Source organism: Stegodyphus dumicola, chromosome 8 (genome assembly GCF_044657685.1).
Source record: "Stegodyphus dumicola isolate Sdum_Otavi_A_Nest chromosome 8, ASM4465768v1".
Classification (NCBI taxonomy): domain Eukaryota; kingdom Metazoa; phylum Arthropoda; class Arachnida; order Araneae; family Eresidae; genus Stegodyphus; species Stegodyphus dumicola.
This window is the reverse complement of record NC_140775.1, coordinates 166,393,050-166,418,768: the sequence shown is the minus strand read 5'-3', so window position 1 is coordinate 166,418,768 and position 25,719 is coordinate 166,393,050. Positions and strand designations below refer to the sequence as shown.

Sequence of the window (25,719 nt, the reverse complement as noted above, 5' to 3'; positions counted from 1 at the left end):
TGTTACGTAAGTGCTACCTTAAAGTCGTGTACGCATGTATACTTACTTGTCGATCGAGTAAAGCCACCTCTGTGCCAACCATACACAGGTCCGCATAAAGTCCTTTCTAGAACGGACAAAACTTTCACAATTGATGTTAACGGTCTGAAATCTACTGTGTCTATAGACCGTGTGAAACCAGCCTATTTGCTTTCGGACTCTAATTTGCCTGAACTGAAAACAAATAAAGACTTAAAGACAGTTCAGCAGAATAAAATCTCTAAGACACAAACTGTCACCAGATCGGGAAGACATGTTCACTTCCCTAAGAAACTTGCTTCTTACATAACAATTTAAAACATTTTTTTTAAATTCATATCTTAACATATTTTTTGTTATTTCATTTTTATTATATGTGTCAATACCTTGTTATATATTGAATTGCATTTTGATCTTTTCTAATTTTATATTCTAATTTTGTAATCATAAAAAAAATACCCGACAGCACGGATACTCTGAGATAATTTCATAACCTATGTCGTTCCTTTGAATAGCCATTAAAGGAACTGGGGGGGAACTCTGTGGTGATGGCGATAAGGAGCGCGCCTTGCGCCCTCCGATAAGTGTGGCAACCCTAGAGGAGAAGTTTCTTACGAGTAGCGAGCAGAGCGAAACAGGCAGGCTGTCGGGGAGTATGCGCGATGTTCCTAAATAAAGCTTAATTTTTATTGTGCACTATGTCTTGTTAATATTATATTAATGCAGTAAGAACATAATCTGTGATATGGAATTCGAGGATTGGTGGTAAAAACATAACAGGAAATTTCCATAATTATAATTGTAGACTTCTTAAATGTTTTTCTTTGATTTAAAAGAAGACAAGGCTTGACATTGTTTTGCTTTACATATTCTCCGTACTCCCTGAATTAACTCAAGTATTTTCTAGAAGAAAGAGCATAGCAGTCGGTTAAAATCTGTTATCTAAAATTTTACTTCCTTCCCAATCACTTTGAATTGACTACGCGCTCGCCACTTAGTCTCATCCAATTAATCCCTCGTGTGACTTAACGGGGAATCAACGTCTAGCTGGCTAGGGTATTGAGTCAATACCTTTCCGATTTTATAGTGAAGATTTTGATACGCATTTTTATCCGTTTAACTGTTTGTTCCCTGAATTCTTTGGAACACTTATTTATTACTGCAGCAAGTCGTATAATCTTGAAAAGCAACTTTTCAAGTGAATATACAAAAAAAAAAAAAAAAAAAAAAAAAAAAAAAAGATAAATTTATAAGAGGTTTGTCCACCGTGGTCCTTGTGTACTTGTAATCTCTCCCCACATTTTCATTGGAAAATTTATTTTAAGCTGTCGTTTTAATCATTTGCTTAAATTGAGATGTTGCAAGAGCTGTTAAGTTAAAGTAGAGCTACATTAGAATAATTATTAACGCGTTTAAATGTATTAATTCAAATGTATTCTTAATTACAAGTCTGCTCTGCATTTGATAAAAACTGTATTATAAGTAATTGAGAACGCGTAAGATGATTATTTAATCCTCATTTATATTAATGCTAACTTGTGTTTGTAGTTAACTTAAATAAGCTATACATACATTCTTTCTAAAAAAAACATTGAAAAGCACTTTACCGCAATAAGCAGAAGATAAAAGAATGAAGTTATGCTCTCTAAATCCTCTCCAGTGCAGATAATATGCAGATTTCTTTCTTTCGTTTCAAACCTGATCTTCACGTTGTTTAATTCCTCGTTTAAATTCTACTTCGGCCATGATGGCGTAAAATTTTATCTCCGTAGAAAAAAAAAAAAAAAAGAAACATCTCCAGTTTATGACAGAACGCAGGTGAATTTTACCATAAATCTGTAGAGGAGAACATTATATAGCAAATCCTGCTGTGTTTCTCTTCTAAACTGCTACATTATTTATTACATGTTGAAGCCCTAAGAAAGCAGATGCCCTACTCGAATCTTTTCTTTCTTGTTGTCAAGGTTTACTAGTGAGAGTTTTCTACATTTCTACCGAAAGCTTCCTTAAGAAGCAGATTTCATTGTTTGGATTTAATTCTTTAATTAAGCACACAGTTCAGATCATTTTTTTCAAATTTTATTTAAAAAAATCACATTTTTTACGCAATCACACGTCTAAGATTTTTATATGAGAATTTAATAGAAGAACTCAATATTTTGATTTTCAGATCCTGAGTAAATTCATAATTGGTGCGAATTATCAATTCTTAATTATTATGCACATTTCAGAGCAACTCTAATATTCCCCTATACACTGAAGTGACAAAAGTCATGGGATACCTCCTAATATTTTGTCGGTCCTCGTTTTGTCCGTCGAAGTGCAGCAACTCGACTTGGCATGGACTCAACAAGTCGTTGGAAGTCCCCTGCAGGAATATTGAGCCATGCTGCCTCTATAGACGTCCATAATTGTGAAAGTGTTGACGGTGCAGAGTTCTGGGCACGAACTTACCTCTCGATGATGTCCCATAAATGTTCGATGGGATTCATGTCGGGCGATCTAGGTGGCCAGATCATTCGCTGGAATTGTCCAGAATGTTCTTCTAACCAATCGCAAACAATTGTGGCCCGGTGACATGGCGCATTGTCATCCATAAAAATCCCATAGTTGTTTGAGTACGTGAAGTCCATGAATGGCTGTAAGTGATCTCCAAGTAGCTGAAGGTATCCATTTCCAGTCAATGATCGGTTCATTTGCAGCATAGGACCGAATCCATGCCATGTAAAAACAACCCAGACCATTATGGAACCACCACCAGCTTGAACAGTGCCTTGTTGACAACTCGGGTCCATGGCTTCGCGGGGTCTGCGCCACACTCAAACCCTACCGTCAGCTCTTACCAACTGAAATCGTGACTCATCTGACCAAGCCACGGTTTTCCATTCGTTTAGGGACCAACCGATATGCTCACGAGCCCACGAGAGTCGCTGCAGGCGATGTCGTGCTGTCAGTAAAGGCACTCGAGTCGGTCTTCTGCTGGCATAGCCCAAGGAAGACAAATTTCGCCACACTGTCCTGTCGGACACGTCCCTCGTACGTCACACATTGATTTCTGCGGTTATTTGACGCAGTGTTGCTTGTCTGTGAACATTAACAACTCTACGCAGACGGCGCTGGTCTCGGTCGTTAAGTGCAGGTGGTCGGCCACTGCGCTGTCCATGGTGGGATGTTATGCCTGAAATTAGATACTCTCGGCACACTCTTGACATTGTGGATCTCGGATTGTTGAATTCCCTAACGATATCCAAAATGGAATGACCCATGCGTCTAGCTCCAACTACCATTCCGCGTTCAAAGTCTGTTAATTCTCGTGGTGCGGCCATAATCACGTCAAAGCCTCTTTACATGAATAACTTGAACACAAATGAAAGCCCTTCCAAAGCACTTCGCATTTATACATTTTCTACGCGATACTACTGCCATCTGTATATTTGCATATTGCTATCCCATGACTTTTGTCACTTCAGTGTATATATGCCTACTTATTAAATTTTTAACATGCATCATCTTATCATTCTGAATGTAATGAAAATTAATTTAAATCAAAGTATTAGGAAATTTTCATCTTATTTTTCGTGAAATATCATTACAAAAGACTGAGGAATTTTTATTTTCTCTTATCTGTTTTTATACGAAATTTCCTTTATCTGTCTTAAACGAATGAACACCGATGATACGAAATAACTTAAACGACCTCAAAAATTAATTTAGAAGCTCAGTTAATAAATTTATTGTAACATTGTCTTGGATTTACATGCTTACCCTTTAAATAAATTTGTAATTATTAACTTAAGTTTGATTACAGTAGTTAACAAATTAAAATTTTCAACAACACACACGCATTTCACATACCCCTTAGTAGTGCCCTGAGAAGGATCTGAAACTGAAATCTTGTGTCCAACATCTTCCTAAATACTCTCAGTCACTTTCAATTTCTGTGAATGGCCAATGCAATCCATTCTGTGAATACCCTTACTCTTAGAATAGTCATATAAGCATCACTCAGTCAGGCAATGTATTATTATAAATTAAGAGGAATGCAACGTTATTGTAAATAACTTTTTAAAAGGTTTTATATATGAATTTGAAACCTCATATCTGTGTATTTTTAGTCTCTTAAGCCACTACTTCCTAACAAAACATTTGCATGTCAGTACACCTACTGGGCGTTATTTGATCCTTAAATGTGATTTCTCGGCTTTAAATCTTTTTCTTTTAGAATGTTGCTAGGGATAAGTTTTATCTCCAGCTCTTCATTTGTTAGACAAGTATACACAAGACAAGGGTCTGAGAATTTTTCTCAATCCAAAATCTAGATACCTCGAAAAGAACTTGACTCCATAGAACTGCAGTTACCACGCTGAGTGTGCCATTTCAAATTTGCACCCTTTTGAAGTCAAAGAAATGCAAAATATGGATGTTGTTTGCACAGAAGTATGTTTTTGTAGTTTAGTATGCACATTAAATCTTGTTGTGTACGTCCGTGTAGATACAGCAAGTTCGCGTAATCGGTTTTACCATCAGACGCATATATTTTACCTCAAAGCCGTGAAACCGACTGTGATTGTGACTGATAAACGTTTTGGCCTAAGCACCGAAGTACCTCGAGAATGTTTTGTGCTGGATATGTCTGATTGATTCTGCCCAGCTTTCATTCTTCCAGTCATCTGCCATTTTCCGCAATAGTTTAAGTATCTTTTTACTTCCTTCTACGAAGTAAAGGAAGTATTGTAATCGCAAAAATTTTTGGGTTCCATATTCCAACGAAAATATCCATTCTGAGCTTTCTAGAATCCATTTGAAATATTCTTGCAAGATATTTGTACGTGCGGACATAATAATGAAATCTTTTTCCCAAAACGAATTGTAAATGGATTTAAAATACACTGACTACCAATAAGTATTTGGACAATTGTGATAGAAAAGAAAAACTAACTTTATTCAAAATCAATATTTGGTAGAGCCTCCACGAGAGGTAATTCCAGCGTGGACCCTCCGGGGAATACTTTCCACAAGTCTTTGTATGACAGCTAGTGGTATTTTCTTCCACTCGGCTTGGAGAAGACATAGAAGTTCCTTCACCGATTTTGCACGGGTAGTTCACCCTTGAATTTGGCGATGCAACTCGTCCCAGAGGTTCTCGATAGGGTTCAGGTCTGGACTCTGGGCAGGCCAGTCCATTCTATAAACTCCATTGGCACCATACCAAGCCTTGGTTAACGTCGAAACATGGCAACTGGCATTGTCGTCCTGAAAGTAACAGGGGTCCAACCCGTAAAACTGCCACAACGTAGGAAGCACATTGTCATCCAAAATAGTGCAGTAGGCATCGGAGTTGAGCTTACCATGAATGGGGACCAAGGTTAACAGCCCATACCAGGAGAAACACCTCCAGACCATAATTCCACCTCCGCCGAACTTGACTGTTGGCACAATGCATTCTGGCAGGAGACGTTCTCCAGGTAGACGCCAGATCCAGACCCTGCCATACGAACGGTAAAGGGTGAACCTTGATTCGTTACTCCAAAGAACCCGTTTCCACTGATCTACGGTCCAATTTCGATGTGCTTTACACCACATTAACCGAGCAGCGCGGTTGGACTTTGTGATCAAAGGCTTATGGGCAGCAGCACGACCATGAAAACCAAGCAGATGTGCTTCCTTACGGATGGTATTCATTGAAACAATACTCCCGGATGCCTGTTGAAACTCCTCGCGGATGAGGGCATCGGTTGGGTGCGGTTCTTCCGAATTTCTCTGGACAGCACTCGTCGGTCTCTATCTCCCAGTTTCGCTGGTCTGCCGACTCGGGGCACATTCCAACAATCACCGCTCACCTTCTACTTCTTAATCACATAGGCCACTGTCGATTTGGGTACTTCAGATCACTAGATATGCCCTTTAAGGATCGGCCACATTTGTGACACCCGATAATTATACCTTTCTCGAAATCAGAGAGCTCCGAACTGCGAGGCATCTTGCATGCGACTAAAGCCGATGCTGTTTCCTACACGATATATACCGGCGGAGTCCGTGACGTACCTTAGGACCGCAGGTATCGTCATTTGCATAGGTGTCCAAATACTTATTGGTAGTCAGTGTAGATTCAGAAGAGATTTTTTTTTCTTGACGTCTGCACGTAGTTACGCATGTATGTATTTCGCATAACTCAAAAAGGAGTAGCCTCAGTAAGTTGAAATTTTGCATATGGGACTACTATAACATGTAGTTGTGCACTTCTCTTTTTTGAATCCAGGCATATATATACACTCTGCTACCCAGCTCAGTCAGCTCAGTTTTTTTATTCATATGTGTTGGTAAATTGTGCATTTTTTGCTTTCAAAATTATTGAATTATGTTGTTCTTATCTTTTAACTGTATTTGGTCTTTATATTTTTCAATATTTTTAAGTTTTAAGGATATTTTGAGGTTTTATGCATTTTTTGCCTTGCCGCGAAATGAGAACTGAATAAATTGAATGAAAAATTTATCTCTAATGAAATACGAGGAAAAGAGTTTAAATGAAATCCAGTGATAAAATCGTGTTGTTCTTATGTATCGATTACGCTTTCATGTCTTTAGTTAATCTGCATACAATAGTTGTAGAATTATCAACAATTTAAAAGCTACTAAAGTGCTACTAAACCATTTGTTTACATTTGAAACTCTTAGTATAATAGTGAATTAAGTCAGTTTCTGCACCAACTTCAGTGTCTTTTTGCCGAGTGGGACCAAAACTAAACTTTCAACTAATTTTAATTGTTTTTAATCGTATTTGGTGTCTTTCTGTCTTTTGCAATTTAAGAATTACAGCAACGTGCGCCCAAGAGCATCACCAATGCATTCTAACAGCAAATGCTTATATATCTATGCAGCTGACGCATTCATGTAACATCATCCACGTCCCTGTTTGTCCATTCGACTTCACAGAGAAGCAAATGCATTCCCGAGGCAGGCGTCCTGGGACTCGTAAATATCCCAGGAGGCTTGCCTTAAGATAGTGGACATCATGGGACATATACCTGCTTACCTTTCTTAGACACCAGTTGTCCCCGTCCTCCGTCACCTGTATTTTACAATTTTTAATGAAGATGTTTTGAGTTTTTATGTATTTTTGCCTTGCACAATGTGAGAACTGATTCAAATGATTGAGAAAAAGATCTCTAATGAAATTGGAAGAAATAAGCTTAAATGAAATGCAGCAAAAAATATGTATAATTTAATAGGCTGTACAAGGAAGTCATGTGGTGTCCACATCAATTTTTTTTGTTGCATATTCAAACAAACAATAATCAAAACTTTCTCTTGCTAAACGAGAAACATTTCCAAAGTAGCGATTATTTATGCGCGATTTGAGCATTGCTAGTCATTAGTAACATTATCTGCTAAAGTAACTGCTGTCCGCCATTCAAAAGGCAGAATTAATCGCCGAGATAGATATCTAATATTGTCACGTGTTAATCCAATGCTTTGTCAAACTAAATATGTACTCATGGTTGTAAGGCAACTCAGGAATCTGTTTTACCCAAGTTTGATTGATTGATTTAAATCAACCTTATTAATTGATATTACCTTGTAAGGATCCTAAGTTTTACTAACGTTTATTTTATTTTAAATCTTTACTATCACTTCTTATTTTCTACTTCCGGCCAGAATTAAAAGCTTTTACTTATTTATGCAAATTTGTCTTGCTAACGCCAAGTGCTTAAGTTGTGGCTTTTTGCCAAGCAAGAGAGGGGAAGGAGTTATTAGAAGCAGGCCGCTGGCCATAGTAGTTTTACTCGTTTGCTGGTTGCCTTCAAGGCCAGAGGTTTAATCCTCTTGATAATTTTAAACGTATCGTAGTTTTAGCAGCTCTCTGTACTACATACGGATTTTTGTTAAATAACGGCCAATCTTGAAGTTAGGCACTTGTATATTAATCCAAAGTTAGTTTTAGTTAGAGTTTTTAGTTAGTATTTTTATATTCTTACGTTCAGACCACAAGTGGTTGGTCTCTGTATTCCGAAGTTTCGGAAATCGCTGTAAAGATAGAAAAATAAAGGGTTTCGTACACCCTTCCTGTGTGTATTGTCTACTTCATAATTTATTGAACATAGCTTTAGTAAGCTCCCTGTTCCGAGTCAGGACAGTTCATGTTTCCAAAGCATGTAAAGAGGAACACAAGTCCTGATAACCTTTATAACAACAGTTATCAATTTTAGCCCCATTTTCGTTGCATACTTCATTACAACTTTTTTACTTGCATACTTTTATTTACACAATTTTTTTAAATTCTGATTCGATACTCACTTCAAACAAAAGAAATCAGTCAAATTTTATTAACCAACCATCTTCCATTAAAATGCATATTTTTGTTCAGATTTTCATTATCTGTATATAAAAGCCCGAATGGTTTTCTGTCCGATTCCTTTGCTTGCATAAATTTGTGTAATGCTACATATGATGTCTTTGCAGCCCGTACTCGTGTTACCCAATGTATCTCCTCGCGTCAGTCTGGAGAGGATATTATCAGAGATGGGACTTCGCAGAATGGCATCGCTTATACACATGGCTAATCTGCAAACATATCTCCAAACAGCAGGTAAGTAAGAAATGTCTTCCACAAGGATGTCACCTTCTTGAGAATATTTTTGTTCTCAAAATTATATCTGAAAACATTTTATGCTCGAAATGTTAAAATAATAATAATTAGATCACTTTAATAAATAGAGTTTGTGATAATTCGAATGTTTAATTTATTCATCTAGTATAATTCCAGATTTTCGATTTTCAGAATATTTTAGCTTTCCCATTAATCTGATCCAAAATTCAAATTCATAATTTATGTATGTTATTTATATGGGAAAATTTGTCCCTTAACTTACAAAGCTTACAATTTTGAGTTTAGATTTCTGCAGTTTTTAATAAGAAATGAAAGTTGCAGATTTAAAGGCTTTAGCGCTTTTATTTATTTATTCATTTTTGTCCCTAAAAGCGAAATCAGAAAGAAACTTCAAAGATTCGAATAAAATAATTTCCCAATGTGCCAATAAATTATTTAGCAACAAAGCTCTAAATTTTAGTTTTAATTAAGATTTTATTTCATGGAATGCCAGTTTTTTAGTTGGTTAATTTAGTTACTTATTTAATTTTTGATGAATTCGAAAGGGAAAGTTCTATAAAAAGGTTTCTTTATCTTCTCATATCTTAAAAATATGACTGAAAAACTAATTTTATGATTCCGGTTTGTAAAATAGTTTACTAATTAGACTGAACTACAAGTCTTGGCTATATTCCATTATTTTATACATTAATGCTTCGAGTACGCAGTCTTTAACGAAAATTTCTTTTTCAAATTTATTACGAACAAGAGAACAAATAATGTAAATTTTTTAACAGCAATAGCTACATCACTATTTTTAGGCATAATATAAATTAAGATACTAAATTGTATATTCTTGCGGACAATTTAGTTGCCCTAAATATGAAAATCATTTGACGTAAACACATGGTCTGTTTTCATATTTTGTTAGCTCAGCCAAAGAATCTCTAAGGAGAAGAATGAAAGCTTCCATAGACGCAATGTAAACCTGTTTCGCCTCTGCGCCGCTGTACGGAAGAGCCACGGCTATGCAGTGAAACACCAGCGCAGTGTGAAATTTAAACAGCGCAGTTCGAGGGGATAGTAAATTTTTTACTTTGAAATAACTCAAAATGTTTTATTTTCATACATTTCTGGAGTTTTATGAGCAAAATATGTTAGTTGGAATTTTGGGGCGAATTATAGAAATCCTGTCCAATTTTTACTTTCAATTTAAGCAGCGAGCCGTACGAAGACAAAATTTAAATGAAATAAATTTCTTAATTCTTTTCTTCTGTAAACTTAAAAAGGGGGGAAAACACATGCCATACAAAACGTAATAAATTTTTATGGATCCATAGTTAAAATTTTACAGTGAAATTTTAAAAGCAAAATTTGCAATAACTAACTGAGAAAAAAATATTTAAAGACAATTAAAGGCACTCCTAAATAAATTGAAAACACTGAAATACATTATAATTATCCGACAACAACTTTAAAAACAAATTACCATGAAAACGTTTAGACAATTATTTGGAATGACCATTGTGAAAACCAAGAGCAAAGTTTTCACCCAATAGCCAAAACCATTTCACTTACAGCATTACATTTAAAAAGTCTTTAAAAGAATTTCACATAGCTAAAACCAAGTACCTCTGACTACAACAAAAAAGAACGTTTTCGAACAACGTGGTAAAAGATTGCTAACATGGCCGACGGCATGCTGCATTCTTTGATGCTGCTTTGTTGCCTCCTGATGTTATTTCGCACATGCGCAGTGAGGTACGGAGGGTGGATAGCTTTGGAATGGTTTGCCCCTTTAAAGTAAGCTTCAGGGATATACATAATGTGTCTCTTAGGTCTGACGGAGCCACATTTGCCCCGGGGAACCTTTACTTCTTCTCCTTAGAGATTCTTTGGCTCAGCTACAACCAAAAATTCGAAAGACCATTTTATTTTTTATTCTCCGAAGATAGTGTATTTTAACCCATACCACATAATGCTGAACTGTCGGCAGGTTAGAACTCATCAGTTTAATGGAAGTGTTCCTTAAATTCTTCGTTATATCATTTATCTGCAGAAATTGCTATAATTTTTCTGCTTATTATTCTGCGATTTCACAATTATAAACGCAATTTCGAAGCAACGAAAAAGTAAGCAGAAACTAAGCTTTGGGTCACTGTCCAATGATTCTTGTATAATTGATTGGTCAAACCACAACCGAGCAGCAAGAACTAATGTAATTATTGCACTAATCGTTCTGCATTTACAAGAAGATCGGTAGTAATTCTTTATAATTCATTTCCCTGTTGCTCTATAAGTGCATCTTCCATCTGTAGTAGGGTCGATATCATTTGGATTCTTCACAAGCGAATCGCGATTCGACCTTCAGATTGAATACCAATCGATTTTAATGTGAAGAACGTTTGTCACCAAGTTATCCAGCGGAAAACTCTGTCGAATGCCTTCCCTTTGGTGATGGTGTTTTAATACTGTTGCGAAATACCCAGCTGCGACAAAATAGCTTCCTCGCAAGGCGGTGCTAGGGTTGCCACAAAGTGGCAGGAAAGGTAGGATTGCTGTATTTGGCGCGAAATCGTCCATTTGGCGACAAAATTGGCGATACGCCATAGACAGAGCAAGAACATTCTAGAACGCATTTTTAGGGGTTTTCCTCGGGAATGTTCTCGAAAGTAGGTTAAAGCTATATATACCCTGCCTGTACGCGGTGTAGTAGTGTCTTGAGTTCAGAGGTTAGCTTGAGAGCGACTGTAGCTTGAGGGCTTGAGAGCTTGAGAGCTGTACTGTAGTGCTTTGTCGTGAAGCTGTCTTTACTGTTGTAGCCTGAAGGCTGTGTTTCTGATTGTTTCAGCGTGTTTATCGCAGTTTTTCGATGACTGTAAACGTGTCTTGGGAACTGTCCTGTATAATATTGGCGAATAAATTGTGTATTGATAGTTCATCGAGTGTTATCATAAATTATTCCAAACCCCCTCAACGCAACAGTATTACAGCTATGATTTTCTTTTGACTTCCTCAAAAAAGGATAAAAAACAATAGCGTTTAAGACGAAAATTTAGCAAATTTAAAAAATAAATAAATAAAAAAATAGATGTAAAAACTACGCAGTAGATTTATTCTGAAAGAATTTCATTCCTAAATGAAATAAATAACAATCAGTAGTAAGACATAAGAAATAAAATGTATTTTATAATTTAGATAATACAGCGTCTCTTGTAGATGAGAACAAACGAATTTTTAGCCCTGTCGGCTTATTCCCTACAAGTCAATTAAACTTCTTATATTCTTTAGCTACATGAACAGATTACTGGGACTTCATAGATTGTAAGAATTTTAATTTTAAAATTGACTTTTTGATGTACTATACAAATTTGAAAGATTTTTAAATGTATGACTTTAATATGTCTTTGTAGAACAATATTTAAGGAGCTAAAACATAAGACATAAGCTATGAACTTGCTTTTCCATAATGCGTATGTAGTTACGCAATAAAAGTACTGAAAATAATATTTCTTATTCAATAATTCCTTACTTGTTTTTCCTTGACACTTTAACAATTTTTACTTTTCAGGACCTGTTACGCTGTTTGCTCCAACAGATGAAGCTTTTTCTTTGTCTTCACCCCCAAAAGACTTGAATCGACTCCGAGATTTCATACTCCAGCACGTGGTTCGCGGTCGGATCGCAATAGAAGATGTTCGCAATGACGTCACCATTCCCAGTCTACGGTCTGGATCGCATCCCCTACGGTTTAATGTATATGACGATGGTCAAGTGAGTTTTTATTCAATGTTATTACTTCCTTTCATATAACCTTCCTTAAGGACGCTGAAAATAAAACATAAAATAAAAAGAAGGAGTTAAGAAGAGCAAATCGGTCATCAAAATAGAAAATCATGTTTTCTTTCTCTTTTCTGTACTAGAGTCAAGGTGAAGTTTATAAATCTTTAGAGAAATTATTAATACACATTTAGTATTAAAATAAATTTTAAAGAGCAATGTTCAAATCACTTTTAATGTGTGGAGCAGAAGATAAAGCTTAGGATAAAGATAGCTTTAACCTTAAGATAAATTCTCAGGTCAAAAATAAGGCTCAGCCCTGGCTCCATCAAAATCAAAATTTCAGGTAGGCATTTTACTAAAACTAAAAAAAAAAAAAAAAAAAAAAAAAAAAAAATCTGAAATTTTTCAGATTTTAAATTACGTCCAAAGGGGCGTTTTTTTAACGTTTTGAGTGTTACCTTTATTTATTAAATATCATGTTCTTTGCACTTAAACCATAAAATTCAGTTCAAGAGCAATATCGCAAAATAATGTTAAATTAAGCATATCGTTAGAATTTCCGATATACACAGTCTCGCGAGCTGGAGATAAAAGTATTTTTTTTCTATATAACGTTGCCATTTCTCGCTTTTAAAGCATTGAGTTTGTAAATCAAAAATTCGTTAAAGTTTTACAAAATATAAAATCTATAATAAAACAAATTCCAAATTTGGGATTTCAGATGCCCATATTCGCAGTAGGATTTCGTCATTCAAAATTCGATGGCTCTATGTACCATTGTTTTATCACAATGCGAGAAATAGACAATCATTTATGCAGATTTTTCATTATTTAATTTCTTCAAATATAATGCAGGACTCTAACATTTTGTGGCAACAGTTTGAAAAGTGAACCGACGTTTATGAGTTCGACGCAAAATGCCAAAACGAAAGCAATAGTCCTTCGAGACTGAAATCCCTTTGGACTAATAAATAACTCATCTAAGGAAACATAACGAATTTCAATAAAATCTGCTTTATTTCTCTCCTTATGTCAAAACTTACAAACTGCATTTTAAAGTGTCATCGATCTATTTAAATGTAAGATATCTAGTGAAGTAATGCGCAAAATTTATAATGAAAAACATTGATAGTAATTAAATCATAATAATAAAGTAATCTAACGATTCATCGTAAAAAGTGTCATAGTGAGATACCATCGTAATCATCTATTAAAAATGAGGCAATGTCTAAACCATTTCTAAAGTATATTTGTGTATTTTCATGGTATCCAGGTTTTCTGTTTCGTTAGAATTTATAGGCCCGTGAAAGAGGTGATAAAAAAGAACATATATCCGAAATCAATGTATTTATTGCATTGTGCTGGAGCCCCCATATTACTCAAAAACTTTTAGTGCAACTCTAATATTTTGGCATTGGTTTCTTATCTCTTTTTTTTATAGAAGCTTTTAGTTTTTCGGGAGTAATGTATTCGACACGTTCGAAAACGTGGTTGTTGTTTTGATTTATCTCACTTGTCTGACAACAGCATCAGAACAAGCCCACGAAATTCATCCTGGCAAGAAGTGAAAGATTGTGCCTGTCGTTGGCAACAGCCTTGAGTACTGTGCAGGTGACAGTACTACTTTGCTCAGTTTCATCCCCAATTTTGATGCGCAGCACCCCGTAGGAACGGGTCCGAGGGTCTTCCATCGCTCTTCCCCCCACCACTAACCTCTCGAGAGGACTTTCCGCTTGCCGCATATTTAGAATGCCCCCATGTCGCACAGACACTATACCATTGTGACCTCCAGAATCATCCATGTCATCTCCGAAATTCGAACTTGGGCCTTTCAGTTCGGCTGTCAGAGACATCAGTGAATATCCCGGTGTGAGAACACAGTGAACACGGTGGCTGTATCGATTCCTAAATTTTTATCGCGCCCTGCCACGTGCATCACAGTGGATAAAAACTGGAAGGACTGGTTTTGTCTTTCTCTTTCTGCCTGTCGTCGTGTTAAAGAGTGTGTGGGCCTTCGGGCCACACACACACACACATACAGCTCTCGCCATCGTCCACGGTACTCGATCCGAGGTCCATTTTCAAGGATGGAGGAGAAAATATGTTCTTGTACGAAGAATATAAGAAATCAGGTAAACTTTACTGATTAGGCTGCGAGGTAAAAATTGTTCCTGTGATGTGACTCAAAGTGTATAATCCTGACAGTTGGATGTTTCGAAGTGACGACCATGTGCGCCAATTTCAAGCCTATCTGCTAGAAATTTGATCTCTTCTATCACGAGTAAGTGCACTGCATATTAATTAAGCTTCTTGCAAGATGCTGATAAGTAATGTGCCTTTGTTGCAGCAAGATTAGGAACTGCAATATACCGTAAAAATGAACGCTGTGACAGTCCCGTCGGACTAACGAGTAGCACATGCCGCAGGGCATTCATGAATGTGTTTTTTTTTATAACATATCGATTATAGGCTAATCAAGAAAAGTGTATTTTTGTGATTTATATAGGTTAATCAAGAAATGTGTGTTTTTGTGATTTAATAAATGTATATTTAAAAGAGAGATACTGATTCATGCATGCTTTATTGGGTAAGTCATTTGATTCTTATTATTAATAATCATGCAATGTACTAACCACTAAATTTTTAGATTAACGATTTACGCGGAATTAATTCACATTTAATACTCTTAGTATAATTACTTTTATACGATCACGGCCAGCAACACCACACCCGGTTGGACGGCACATTCGAAAGCATTACTGATATAAGCAGTTTTACCATCCTATCCATCTCATCCATTGCGTGGCCTCCCTGTTTCGGCCGTAGGAAAGCTAAAGAGTTAAGTCGCCACAGAAAGAAATTTAAAGGGGGTGTGTCCAGATACAGACTATCTTCCCAGGGAACCAAACTTTTCCAGTTTTTTCCCCCAATCTATATAAAACACAATGCAATAAATACATTAATTTCGGATATATGTGTCATTCTTTTCCATTACGTCTTTCCCGGACGCCTTGTATTTTAGTCTTGTCAGAAAAGATGCATACTTATCTAAAAATAATATTAAAAATTAATCTCCAGTTGCTCTAAATCTATTGTTTCTTACTGCAGTTATCAATGTTTGAATGAAAAATGACATTTTACGTATTACTTTTTATTTTCTTTCAGATCCTAAGCGTATCAGGTTCTCAATTTCTGGATGATGCTCGGGATGCGGGTGACATTCGAATCCAGCCAGTGGACAGTGTACTTTATCCTATTTCCAATGATGATCTGACAACTGAAGTCAAGTTATCTTTTCCACGTATGCACCAATATCTGTTGAAGGCATCTCTGACAGAACAGCTTAATAGTAAGTTCTCATCAATCCAGTTGCTAAATGAATTTGAACACTCTAAAACTAAAGACCAAAATTTTCCAGTTCAAAAGAATTTTGCTCCGTGTAAATTTTTCGTTATTTAATTAAGATTTTATTCCTGCTAAACGGCTATTTGTATGAAATCGTTCAATCAGCATTTTACTTTATTTCTTACGATTTTTACATTCATTTTCTTAAAAATTTAGGACGTTGTTCATTAAATAGTTATAATTTGGAAAAATTATTTGGTAATGAAACGAAGAATGGAAGGTGTCGGTAAATTAATATTTCTTGATAATTTCTTGATGATGAGATTATTAAATTATTTAAAGGGTTTAACCAATCCCAATGAATGCCTTAAGTTGCAAATGTATGGTCATTTGAAACAAGAACATTTCTTAATAAAATTGTTTATTTAATTAAGTAATATATTAAAGTTGTTCCAAAACCTGTTAAAAGTAAATATTAAATTAATAACCTTTAATAAAATCACTTATTTAGTTGCACAGAGAACGTAATAATGTAGTAGCAGTAAATATTAATTTAGAAGTCAAACAACAAAAATCAGCGTAATATTTTTCAAATTTTCACAGGACTAGTTTCGATGGTTTTACCGAATCATCCTCAGCCGCAAAAGCACAAATAAACAAGGTAAGATATAATGATTAGATAAGATAAGAAAGTCTGGACAGGAGATAAGCTACTGGCGCCATCTGTTGATGAAACCAGAACTAAAACATAATTTCTTTAAAGGCTGAAAGCAAAGATGGGTTGGAATTAGAGTCGTTAGCTAGAACAGAAAGATTTTTTTGAATGTGAAATGCCTCTAGAAAATCCAGCTCACCAACGGAAGATGTTTTATTTGAATAATTTGGGCAACAGAAGACTTCCGTGTTTCTTTTTTTCTAACATATGCCTCATGTTCCTTAACGCGAAACTTTAAGGCTCTCTTAGTTTGACCAATGTAAATTAAGCCACACTGGCAAGGAATCCTGTAAATACCCCAGGAATTCATATCCGGAAAGGGATCCTTGAGTATGGAACTCGGAATTTTACTGATGGGAGAATAAACGACCCGAAAGTTAAATTTCTGCAAAATACGTGCACCTTTATAGCTAATTGATGGAAAGAAGGGAATGACAACATAATTTTTATAATCTCCTAAAACAAGAGTGTGTCTTTGGGTGTGTTGAGATGAGAATTTTTTAATTTTCCATTGGTGAACTGGATTTTCCAGAGGCATTTCACATTCAAAAAAATATTTCTGTTCTAGCTAACGACTCTAATTCCAACCCATCTTTGCTTTCAGCCTTTAAAGAAATTATGTTTTAGTTCTGGTTTCATCAACAGATGGCGCCAGTAGCTTATCTCCCGTCCAGGCTTGTTTATCTTATCTCGTTCATTTGCTCTTTTGCAGCTGAGGAGGATAGGTCGGTAAAACCATCGAAACTAGTCCTGTGAAAATTTGAAAAATATTACGCTGATTTTTGTTGTTTGACTTCTAAATTAATATTTGTTCGGCAAGTTATTGTATCTTAATAGCAATGAATATTTTAAAATGTGTAAACCAGAATGTAATGTTTTAAATTATGTTTTATTGATTCTCAGTAAAATAATAATTAATTTAATTCCTGAAGAAATAATAAACTTTTATATTAAATAAGGCGTTTAATTATTATATCCTGCACACTTTCCTTCATTTCAAATTTTGTAGCTTGAAATGAAACGCTTTATTTATTAAAATTATATAAGCTTCATCTAAACTTCACCTTTTAGTATTATAAAAATTTAACGCCATTTAGTAAAATATTTTTTCCAAGGTTCGGCCTTTTTCAAATATACAGAATCAAATAGCATTATGTTCACCAGTTCCAAAATTATGTATATTGCAACAAAATTCACTAAAACATTTCCTAGGCATTTTGGAAATAAATATAGTTACAATTGGCTTCAGAAAAACGTGTACAGTATTTTAACAGATGAAATTTAGGAGAAAATATGGCCTTCTAAATAGCTAAATATGAAAGACAGCTTATATACAGAGTTAAATTTCCAACAACAATTACTAATTTAACTTTTGGCAACATTATTTTCTTTGTTTTGCTATTTCGTTAGTTAACATTATTATTATAAATATGCTATTTATTCTATTCGTAGGTGGGACTTTCACGCTGTTTGCTCCAACAGACGACGCTTTCGATTCTTTGACACCCGAACTAAGAGGGAAGTTAATGCAAAACTCCACACTCCTCAGAAGTAAGTTGGAATTTCGTGAGATCCTAATAAATTAATATTTATCTTCTTAAATTTTTGAGGAAAATACATATACCGAAGGGACTTTATAACATTGTGTGCTCACATCGAAAGAACTGCATGGAAACACAGATGTAAGGTATTAAAAAATTTTAGTTGTAAGCTTCTTCCCTCTCCTTACCGTGTGCTTTCGTGGTGTAACTGGAATGCAAATCCGGCTAGCATCGGGAAATCCGGGATCCGAGTCCCAGCGAGTAACACTACACATTGTTCACGTTTCCTGCTCTTTTAAATACCATATCATTTTACATTTCTAATTATTATCTTGCTTTTGCAGGGGGCAACAGTTTTACATAATAAAAATAGGTGTAGCTAGTTTCATATAGTAAAATATTGTTAAATAAAAAGTAACTTTATATAATAATTAATGTTATTTTTATATAATAAAATATTTAAAATAGTTTTGTGTAATAAATAATAGGTTTACATATGATAAAAATAAGTAAATTCGTTTTGTAACTATTCGTAATTGTTTGTAATTTTCTAAGTGTTTATGAGTTCATTAGTAATATATCGATCTCATATTATTATAGTTTATCACCATCAATCACCATAGAATATAAGATAATGCTTTATTACTCTATAAAGAAATAATTTTGACTGTTCGCGTGCTATTTAAAACTTATTTCAAAATGCAAGAATATATTACGCTTTTCGAGCCAGAAGACACACCAATCAGGACATGCTACCACTTACACCATAGAGGTACAGAATAGAGAAGACGAAAATTCCTTACATTCTTCCTCAGTTTAAGATCGACTGGGAAGAGAGGAGAGCCAGTCACTAAATCCAGGTGGTGGCGAATTATTTCCTAGGATCTCCAGATCTTCCGAATGCTACTCGGATAGATTACCATTTAAATACGGCTGCACATAGTGGGAAGGACAAAATTCTTCACAAAAACACAAGGTATGACTAAAAGAATAATGAGGTTTCAAATTTAATAAGAAAGTTTATTTTTTTACCTTATGAGTACCCCACATATACCCTCAGAAGCGGTAATTGTCCAAGTTTCTCATACGTTGAATACGAGCTTTTTTTATTGTGCATCTGAATTAACATCATACTTGTAGTACTCAAAGTCGTTCAAAATCTGGTGTAATGAATGGCCTGTAAGTTATACATTATCTGATTACAAAATTTATGGTTGAGCGTGGGTAATGGTAGTACCTAAATGCTGTCTTTAACAAATTCCCTCAGTGAAATGTCGCTTGCTGTAAATCTTGAAGACTAGGTTAACCAAGAAAGAAGGTCGTTGTCGCTAACTACAGCACATTCGATTGTAAAATTGTAGAACATATTTGAAGAATCACTTGTTATATTCCTATGAAACGTGGAGGGGAATTTCGTCCGTTTTCAGAACGAATTCGCTACCGTTATTATCCATTTGAGCAGTTTTCTATTAATCATGTCATGAGCATTAAACCACAGTTGATTCGGGAGGAAATAAGGACACTGCACTGAAAGAATTAACTTTTGGAGTGTCTAGCTACTGCTTCTTTGTGTACGAATATCGCGCTGCACTGTAATCACAGATCTGGATTCTCCTGTTGAGATACTGTCCTGGAAACTACCCACTTAGCCTGTCAGTAGGCATGAGAAGAAAACTGCTAGGTGCTTTTTCATATACAGCTCATAGACAGCTGTTTCTGCTGACGGTTTGAGTTGTGTCTACGTAAGATGAAAAATGAATAGGCAATGCACTTTAAAATATCATCATTATTTTATGCATGGCCAGATAATTTATTTCCCTTATATATAGCTGTTTGCGATAATTTATTTCCCTTATATATAGCTGTTTGCTGCTTCTGAGGGTATATCTGTAAACTTATCTAACACTTTATTTTAATCTAATTATGTGAAACAATTATGCTGAGATTATAAGCAGAAAATTAAGTGAATTTAAGAATCGCCGAAAAGAAGGAAAATTTTAACCTTATGATTTTGTTTACATTTTAAATATTAATAATGTCAATGTTATAATTAAGTAATCTGAGTAATTAAATGTTAAAATGTCAGTTCCTATGTTCTGAATAAAATTCATTGTTCTGTTAATAAGCATAGTTATGCTTCGCATAATAAACTCGTGCAGGAAACCCTGCATGTTTTGCATTATTATCTTAATTCAATGTTACGTGTTCGTAACGTGGGGACTTGTAATTGGGAACTCGCATGTGAATTTCCCAGCTCGGAGCAAAGTTTGTTTTATTACCTTTCTTAAGAGAAAATACAGAACTAGATTTTCTCATAAACAAGGATATCGAGCTAAGGAGCGAGCAAATAAATATTTTTTTATATTATGTGACCACTAAATACCTCCAGGAACTCTTTATCCAAGAATACGAAAGCATCCAAAGAGAGATTTCTTCATGTGAGGAGGAGAAGAACGATTTTCCCCTCCTGGAATTAATATGGCCTTCTGAAAAATCGGAAATCTGGTTCTACAAAAGAGAAAATTCTTAAAACGAAACTTTATTTAATTAGGAATGAGAAAAAGTTTAAATCACAGCTGCTAAGTATTGGTATCTCAATAAACGGAAGTGAAACAGAAGCTTACTCTAATTAATGTAATTAATGACAGTACCGTACATTGCTTCAAGGCCATCTAAAAAATGGAGACCATTTTAGGCAACATCTTGAAGCATGGATGTTTCAAAGTACAAAAGGGAAACGTCAAAGGTGGTTGAGCAAAGTCTTCAATATATGTTTATGTACTGGGAAAATTCATGCTAAACTGAACTAAAACACTAGAAAAATGTGCACAAGTATAGTATATGTAATTATTTTTATAATTCATAAATTATTTAATTCCTAGCATTTTCAAACAATGTTGGTAGTTCTATTGTTCTCTCAATTTTTTTACGATATTTGCAATTCTGGGCCAATAGAGAACGAAATGAAATTTTTCCCAAAGTAACCTTCAGAAAACAAGATTCTTCATAATGCATGCCATCGCAGAAATAACAGCTTTCGTTATGTGAATCACTACTAACAGGAGATAATAGTGAATAGTTTCAAACATTCTCTTGGTGAACTTTCTGTGCAAAAGTGTTTTGTACTTAACTCTTCCTATTTTTTTTTCAGAAGTTCTTCTCAATCATGTGGTTCCAGGTACACACTACAGTGCTGTACTAGCTCACGGATTTGCTTTGAGATCTCTTGGTGGAGAGCCCATCTATTTTACTAATCGAAGAGGTACTGTAATCATAAGCTTTTTACCTAAACAACAACCACAATTAATGCAGTTTGACAGTTGAAATATGAAAGGTCGTTTGCGCTTTACGGAAACGATTTTGATAGTTAATTTTTATTAATAAAGCATGTATTTCTTGGGGGGATTGACTTCTGTTTGATAGTCTTGAGTCTTGGCTACAGCACTAACTGAAAGTTTAGAGAAATTAAAATTTTTCTTAGCATCATCATATTAATTTTATCCCACTCCTCTTGGGTCATTTTCCAAATTCCGTTCAGTATTCTTGGATGTCTTTTTTCCAAGACTCTCTTTCACGAATCGAAAATGCGAAAGTCCATAGGAGAAGCGTCAGTTGAATTTACATTATTTCACTAAATGAGATGCATTTTGTTTTCCTGATTCTAAATGGTTCTTTGTTAAATAAGCGGCAGTTGACTTATATATGTGCCTAGAGGTTGGTTCTAAAATATTATGCTGATAGTATAGTGTTAGAGATAGAAATTTGCATTTCTTCCGTTCGCGATTGCGCTGAGCAGAAAAGGCAAACTAGTATATAGTTTTGCGGATTGTTCCTGCCGAGGAGGAGACGAGGAGAACCGAACAGAGAAAGGCCAGTCTGTCTTCCCGATTCTGAGGGTCCTGAACTCTAATCTCCCTGCTACGTCTATCTGACGATGTTTGCCTACGTGGCCACCCGCTGTGATTCTACTCGAGCATTCTGGATTATCTATCAACGTCGCCAAATACCTGCTTATATGAAAAGGACTGTTAAGCAGGATCAATTCCCATTGTACCAAGCTAGTACATTTCGTACGTTATCTATCGTATAAGTTCATTAACGTGTCAAAGTCTAATTCATTAATGTGTCAAAGTTGTAGTTGAAGATCTTGTGTTCTTTGAAGAATCCTGAGAGTCACGCGCAGTGGTGTGTGTAAATCCAAGGTTCTCTGCTGCAGAAGTATAAAACTGCACCAAGTTGAAATATTAAACATAAAATTTTCAGATACAACATATAGCAAATTAATTGTAGCTTTGATTTAGACTTTCTTTAGTTTTAATTTACCGTTCAAACAAAATCCTGCAAGTATCATGAATCTCGTTGGAAACTTTTCTGTACATTTTGCGAAGTTGTACGGACATTTTCGTCAGTTGAGAAATAGTAAATTGATGTTTTTTTTTTTAAATTTCAGTCACTTAAATATATCCTTACCTGATCGTGTGTTACTAATAATCTCCATTTATCAGTAGACAGAAGTTTTTATGTAATTTTATAATTTTTTCTTTTCGCAATATGCTTTGGCAAAAGCAGATGAAATTTACGTTTAAACACTTTTGTTAATTCCAAATTTTTATAAAATGATTTTACTTATAGTGCCAGAAGACGGTTCCGATGCATGAGTCAGTAGATTATCTTCCAAAACCACAGACTTCACTTACTTGATACTTTCTCTTCTGTTTTTACTTGATAATAACCAGAGTTCGAACCGTCTTAGGATGCGATTTTGTGACCATTTTTTTCTCGCTTTCAAATATAATATATTAAAAATGATTTTCTTTGAAATGCAATAACCTCGATTTTTACATCATTTTACAATTGGTTGGTACGAATATGTTTCTTCTGAAAGTATATTTATGTGGCCTGCAAGATATCTATTAATTTTATAAGCTATTCCCAAAATAAATTTTTTGTTCGGCGTTCTACTTAAAACAAAAGAATAACAGATGATTATATTGAAAATGCCAAATCTTTATTTCAAAATGCTAACTAGAAAATTTAAATAAAAAATCGTTTCCATAAACAGCGAATGACATTTCTGTAGAACTTCTAATATTTTTTGTACACACAAGTAGCCGACTGGGTAACACTCCCACAGTTTAACTCGCATTCGGTTCCCCAATGAATGAACTAGCTGCACAGAGTTCTCATAATCTTTTTCATATGCAAGAGTTATTAAATTAAACTAATTTTTCTTTAAAAATCCTTATAAAAGCATTCTTCTTAGCGCAGATAGTCTTCCTGCCATGCTTTATTTTAATCAGTTAAGCAACTGATCATTTACTACTTTTTCACATAAATATTCACACATTTACAAGTAAGCGCCCTCTGACCTAAACGACTGTAATTTGTTCTGCTGATTCTGGAAATCAGTACACGAAAAACTATTAACAGATGCTGAAAAAAAAAACAATTACTTGTGCATTGTTTGTTACATTAAAATTTTTCCTATCTTGGCAACATTATTACAAATATTACTTCTCCATAGTGAGCAAATCATAAAATGGTGACGGTAAGAGAAAAATTGTATGTTCGCTGACGATGCGTAATATGTTATGGAAAATCGAATATTCTTTAACTGTGCTGAGGCGTTTTAGATCTGACTTTAACGAAGAACTTCTACCTGCGAAATCAACCAAACTATAACTGAAAGCATGTAAAAAACAACAGATCAAGCAGAAAAACGGAATGCGAGTGCAATTTGAGTATTCTAAAAGCAACAAAAAAGGGCTGTTCTGTAATTGGCGTTTTGCTAAAGGGAAAGAATGTTTCTAACAAGATTTTTGAATTAACAGTTTTCAGTAACTGTTATAGTTTAAGTTTCTTAATTAGCCAAAATTAGGTATGTAGCATGCAGTATTAAAGCGTTATAACCAAAAATAAAATATAAGTATAAAAAAATGAGATTAAAATGTGAATTTGACTTCTGTGGTAACACTATGAGAAAACTTTTATTCTGTCGTTTTTATTGGATTAATTTATTTATTTTCAGTTTTTTAACTTATTTATTTTCAGTGCTGAGTAGTTAAGTGTATAAATTAATAATAGTTTAAAATTACTGTTGAGAATAAGCCTAAAAAAATATTTAAAAAACGTTTTCAGATTTTATAATACAGCCAAAGGGGCCTTTTTTTTTTTCATTTATATATGCATACATGTTTCGAGAGCATTTGGGTTAAGGTACCTTTGGGATAAAAATATTTAAAAACAGCATTTGAAATCATTGAGTTTGTTAATCAAAATATCGTTGAGGTTTAAAAAAAGGAAATAGATAATGAAACAAATTCAAAATTCAAGATTTGGGCTTCCAGGTGCCCATATTCGGGTGGAGGACTACGTTATTGAAACTTTGATGGCTGTAGATACCGTTGTTTTTTTCCCAGTGCGGGAAACATGCATACATTCATGTAAATTCTTCATTGTTTAATTTCTTTAAATATAATACACGGTGATAATATTTAGTGGCAACAATTTGAAAAGAGATTCAACACAAAATCTCGTTTTGAGACTAATAGACCTCCTGGGCTAATGCTCCTTTGGGCTAAAAAGACATTAAAACTATATCGGTACAGTTTTGAATCCCATGTTGCTCTAATGAATTTGCGACGAAATCTTTGATGTTGAAAAGTTTAAACAACTACATTTTTCAAGGGAGTATCAAGAATTTTCCCGCGTTTTTCTTTTTGAAATTAAGGCGGTTGTAACAAATTTAAGCAAAAAATAACATAAAAGTCCTCAATATTTGTTAGTCTACAAATGAATATATGCGGATATATAAAAACTGAATGGCATATGTCTTTTTACAATTTTAAAGTACAGAATATTCTCTCCAGGTCTTATTTTGGCAAATGGCGCACCTTTAGTGAAATCGGACATTTCAGTTACGAACGGTGTCATACATGCTTTAAATAGATTGCTGTTGCCTCCTGAACTCCATCCTCGAAGACGACCTGCAACCCTTGCTCCACCCCGACGAACAACACCAGGTATTTAACTTTTAAAAATTTATTATTTTTTTAAATGGGTTTCCATTTAAAAGTTTAAAACATGGATCATTTATGACTTTTATATTGACTATTTATTTTGATATATTAATTTTTAATTATGTACTTTTAATATATGCGTATATTATTAGCTATCCCAAGGGTGTATTTACATAGACTAGGGACACTAGATTTATATTGACTAAACTTGCCGTATTTATTCTTGAGATGAAAAAGGTGCAGTAAATGTTAATAATACGGAAGTAAATTAAATTATTATCATAACTTATTTTTTAAGCTGTCTTAAGGACTTCCAAACATTCCGAAAAGTCTGTGAAAATAACATCAGCTTACAAGGTATTTCTGCCACTTCCCTAGCATTCCTTCGTGGTGTAACGGTAGCACGCTGGGCCGGTATTCCAGAGGTCCGTGGTTCGATCCCCGGCGAAGGCGGTTGCTAATTTTTCACCTCTCCGACCTCCAACAAAATCTTAATGTCTCTAAAAGTGGCGCCCGAACTGAAAGGGTTGTGGATGATGATTCTCCGCACTCAGGATTTGGGGACTAGGTCCCCTAAAACCCTAGTCGCCCTTTAAGAAGGGGAGTATATAAGGTATTTCTCCCAATTCCCTAGCGTGCCTTCGTGGTGTAACGGTAGCACGCTGGGCCGGTATTCCAGAGGTCCGTGCTTCGATTCTCGGCGAAGGCGGT

The 25,719-nt window shown here is 34.9% G+C and overlaps 1 protein-coding gene across 2 annotated transcripts in view; it reads left to right on the top strand.

The window, feature by feature from the left end:
- Positions 1-25,719, top strand: part of LOC118200923 (transforming growth factor-beta-induced protein ig-h3-like) — a 117,758-nt gene that overhangs the window by 31,537 nt on the left and 60,502 nt on the right. For both annotated transcript variants that reach the window (XR_004760167.2, XM_035372914.2), the window contains exons 3-8: positions 8,479-8,605; positions 12,177-12,379; positions 15,554-15,737; positions 17,901-17,999; positions 21,141-21,251; positions 24,859-25,011. Coding sequence is in view for 1 of the 2 variants with exons in the window: in XM_035372914.2 (XP_035228805.1) it covers positions 8,479-8,605; positions 12,177-12,379; positions 15,554-15,737; positions 17,901-17,999; positions 21,141-21,251; positions 24,859-25,011 (877 nt within the window). In the remaining variant the exon portion in view is untranslated. The remainder of the gene's footprint in view (positions 1-8,478; positions 8,606-12,176; positions 12,380-15,553; positions 15,738-17,900; positions 18,000-21,140; positions 21,252-24,858; positions 25,012-25,719) is intronic.